The 4,241-nt window shown below is 43.5% G+C and overlaps 1 protein-coding gene across 1 annotated transcript; it reads left to right on the plus strand.

The window, feature by feature from the left end:
- The first annotated feature begins 351 nt into the window (after positions 1–351).
- Positions 352–2,738, plus strand: LOC129495462 (prostate tumor-overexpressed gene 1 protein-like). Its single transcript, XM_055302995.1, is given in 3 exon segments — positions 352–376; positions 1,826–2,302; positions 2,305–2,738. Coding segments are annotated over 3 exon segments (936 nt in total).
- Positions 2,739–4,241: the final 1,503 nt, after the last annotated feature.

Here is a 4,241-nt window from a genome sequence, read left to right on the forward strand (position 1 = left end):
TTTGGAATCCAAGTAGGTACATTTTATTTGAGATGTTCAACACATCAGCATTTATGTGATCTGAGCCCTTACCCAGGCTTTTTCCTGTCCCTATTAAAAGGGAAAAGCATATAGTCATTACTTTTGGATTTCATTTTAAGGCAAGAAGTCTAAAGAAGCATCCCAGTCTGAAAAGTAAGGATAGAACCAAAGTGTGAGAGCCAGAAGCAAATTAGATGGTTCTACATCAGGGCTGGAAAAACTAAGCAAAAACCACATGCAGAAGTGAACAATAAAGCAGAGAACAGAGAGCAGAGTCAGGAGAAAAAAAATTCCTCAGCAGTTAGGACAGTAACTCTCAAGCTTTCAAGCATGGTGGTGTTGATGGTTCAGCCAAGTAAGTGGTGGGCTGGAGATATATGAAAGCTGGAGCTTCTGATAACATGCTGCTAGTAACAGCATTCCTGAGCATTTGTTTGCCCCCAGCTATATTAAGTTTCTTGTACTACCAGACACTATGCCAAATAATGAAAAATATGAGCAAATATTTAGATTAAAAAATCTCATGAGGTAGGTGTTAACTATGTTTTTTACCAATTAAGAATTTTGAGAATTCACTTTCAGAAGAAAGCAACTAAGGAGTCAAGCAAATATACTACATTGAAACAACAACAAATGGCTGTTGATGCAATACATCTTTTACACAACAAAACACTGAATGAACCCTAAAACTTTTTTTCTTGTTCATTTTTACATAGAAATACACCTTTATTTTTTCCAGCTTTATTGATGTACGATTAACATACAAAAATTACATAATTTAGATTGTATGATGTGATGATTTCATATCTGTATGCATTTTGGTGTGATTGTCACAACCAAGTTGATTAACACATCCATCACTTCACATAGTTACTATGTTGTAACTATGTGTGCATTTGTGTGGTGAGAACGCTTCATATTTTTTTTCAGCATCTTCAATTCCTTTAATTTCTGTTCCCAGCAATCACCAAGCAAGCAGGCAGAATCTTTCATTCAATGTGTGCTGTACCCATTCTACATGGATCAGACATACCTGAAGCAGGAAGGGAATTTCACACTCATAGCCAAAAAGATCTCACTAGCCTTTGAGGATGGGTGTCAAGGGACATAATGTGGTTGTACAGTGTCCTAAAATTTGGCCAAGTCAACCATGAGTGTGATAAACACAACCTGCGGGGCCCATGGACACGCCAGGGTGGGATGTGGCACTAACGGTCTTATAGCAGCAGGTCCCTGGAAGCCACATGGAATGTTACCAGCTGCCCACTGTGCCTCAGAGGGCAGAGGCCACCCCTGTGGTCCCAGAGTCTATCACAGGAGAGTGTGATCAACACGACCTGGGTGAATGTTCTAGATGTTTAGGCAAGCTTCCTCTTGTGAACTCTTCAGTTTGAAGCACCATTTGTCTCACCCAGGTTTTGTTTGACACATAGTAGAAGCTGAAATATATATTTGTTGAAAAGAATATATATTTGATGAATGAAGATATGTCATATTCACTTCCAAGAGTCACCATATATAAATAGTATTGGCCAAAAAAAAAAAAAGCCAGATCAGAGCAAATGGAAAGAATATTAAAGAATGAGAGGATATTCCCCCTGAAGAGAGCACTACTCTGGGGATGGGAACATGAGAGCTTTCTAAAAAGCAAAGAAAGGGAGAGAAGTTAACATTTGTTGTGTATAAAGTGCTATGCACACAATAAATGAGATTTAATCTTCTCAAACTATCTGCGGTGTGTGTAGGGTTCTCTCCTTTGGAGAGGAGGAAACAGGTTTCTACCATGCCAGCTACTTCTGAGCAGAGGGAGGGAAGGGGGAGGGTGCAAAGGAGTTCCAAGTGGCCCCTTGTCGGGGAGACTGCGTCTCTCTCAAGGGGCTCTGCCGCGTGATGGGCAAAGGCTTCGCGGGGTGTATGCTCCTTCCCCACATCTCCCCCCGCGAGGTGCGCGTACTCATGCTCCTGTACTCGTCCAAGAAGAAGATCTTCATGGGCCTCATCCCCTACGACCAGAGCGGCTTCCTCAATGCCATCCCGCAGGTCATCACCACGCGCAAACAGGCAGTGGGCCCTGGTGGTGTCACGGGCCCGGCGCAGATCCTCAACCAGTTCCTAGCGTGGGGTGGAGTCATGGAGTGGCAAGAGCCCAGGCCTGAGCCCAACAGTCGGTCCAAGAGGTGGCCGCCATCACATGTCTACGTGAACCAAGGGGAGATCCTGAGGACTGAGCAGTGGCCAAGGAAGCTGTACATGCAGCTCATCCCACAGCAGCTGCCGACCACCTGGTACCCCTGTTTCGGAACTCGCTCCTGGTCCAGTTCCACTTCACCAAGGACCTGGAGACGCTGAAGAGCCTGTGCCGGATCATGGACAATGGCTGTGCCAGCTGCGTGCACTTTTCCTACAAGGCATCGTGCGAGGTGCGCGTGCTCATGCTCCTGTACTCGTCGGAGAAGAAGATCTTCATCGGCCTCATCCCCCATGACCAGAGCAACTTCATCAACGGCATCTGGTGTGTCAGCAGCAGCGTGGGATGGGGGGGGGGTAGTGGCCACCCCCAGGCTGGGCCCCTCCAGGAGTCACAGACGAGGCCCCCGCCAAAACTGGAAGTGATGAAGCTGTGGTTTCCAGGCTGGGACTGGAGGGCCCATGGGGTGCTGGGAGGCCCTGTCCAGGTCCTCCCACTCTCCTCCTGCCCCCAGGTCAGATGCTTCTGAGCAGGGGCCCCTGGGGATGACTACTGCCCAGCGAGATGGAGGACAGCGTCTGGAGAGGTCTCTGCACACGGTCCCCACCCCTGTACGTTTCCCCAATAAAGTCTTTTAAAAGCTAAAAAAAAAAAAAAAAAAAAAAAAAAAATCTCAGCAAGTTTCAAGTATAAGATATGCAATTATTAACTATAATCACCAAACTATACCTTAGATCCTGGAAATTATTCATCCTACAATGTAAAGTTTGGACTCTTTGACCTGAAGAGCTCTACATCCTACAGTTTCATCACATATATACAACCTAACACAACACACACACACACACACACACACACACACATAAATACTGACAAAATTTAACTGCCTCAAAAATATTTTTCAAACTTTATGCAAATTATGTGGATTCTGATAGTCAACTGTTTTGCAGAAGAAATTATTGAAGTTGATTAGACTACCAAAAGAAAAGCAGAGAATTCAAATATAGGTAAAGAAGAGAGGGAGAAAAGAGAAGGAAAAAATGAAGGGAGAAAAAGAAGGAGGGAAGGAGGGAGGAAGAAAATAAGAAGGTTTGAGGATGCAAGAACAAAACACAAGAGATAAAGGAATTTGCTGTATAGTGCTTTGAGAGACTACTATATGCTAAAAACTTTACACATATATGATCCTATCTCAAAACAATCTAGCAAAGCAAATTTGCACTTCCTATATTTTTAAATGAAGATAATGCAGTGAGAGGAGAGATTTACTCCAGGTCAAACAGAAAGTAAAAAAAAGCTTGATTCCAGTTTGGCTCTTGTGCTTCCAAAGCACCTGCCCTTTGCCACATGTAGCACTCTCAAGGGACTTTCCAGACACCTTCCTTTATTTTTTAACCGCTTCTGTTCCCTGACCTCATAGATTTGATGGTATTGATCACTTCCCCTCCCAGGCCTATGAAAACGTAAGTCAGATGGATCTCTTTTTGTTTCTCAATATTGGGAGAGAAAAATTTTAAAAGAAAGAAAGAGGGAGAGAGAGGGAGGGAAGGAGGAGGGAAGGGAGGGAGGGAGGAGGGAAGGAGGGAAGGAAGGAGGGAAGGAAGGAAAAAGAGAGAGAGACAATTCATAAGCCTTTGCTATCGTGGAGGGAACTGGTATAAAATGATATAAAAATAACAATATAATCTTAATAAAAGAAGAAAGAAAAGGCATTTCAGAAGAAAACACATAATTTCTGGGGTCTGTAGAATAGGAGTCTAAACTATGAAGGGGAATACACTGACTAGCACCAAATATGCAACTAACAGAAGTACCATTAATCATCTTTTTAAAATCCTCTTGTGGATCAATATTTTAAATTAATACAGCTCTCTCTGCAACAACAATTGAGCTCTGGATATTTGCCCTCAGTGAGGTAAAACCACCTAATGCCGTGCTTCCCCTCAGATGTCTAGCCCACATTCTTAGGTCCTGTCCTCTTCCGGACTTTCTATCTAAGCTGTTCACATAAGGTTTAATACCCACATTACTG

Source organism: Nyctereutes procyonoides, unplaced genomic scaffold, assembly GCF_905146905.1.
Source record: "Nyctereutes procyonoides isolate TBG_1078 unplaced genomic scaffold, NYPRO_anot_genome, whole genome shotgun sequence".
Taxonomy (NCBI): Eukaryota; Metazoa; Chordata; class Mammalia; order Carnivora; family Canidae; genus Nyctereutes; species Nyctereutes procyonoides.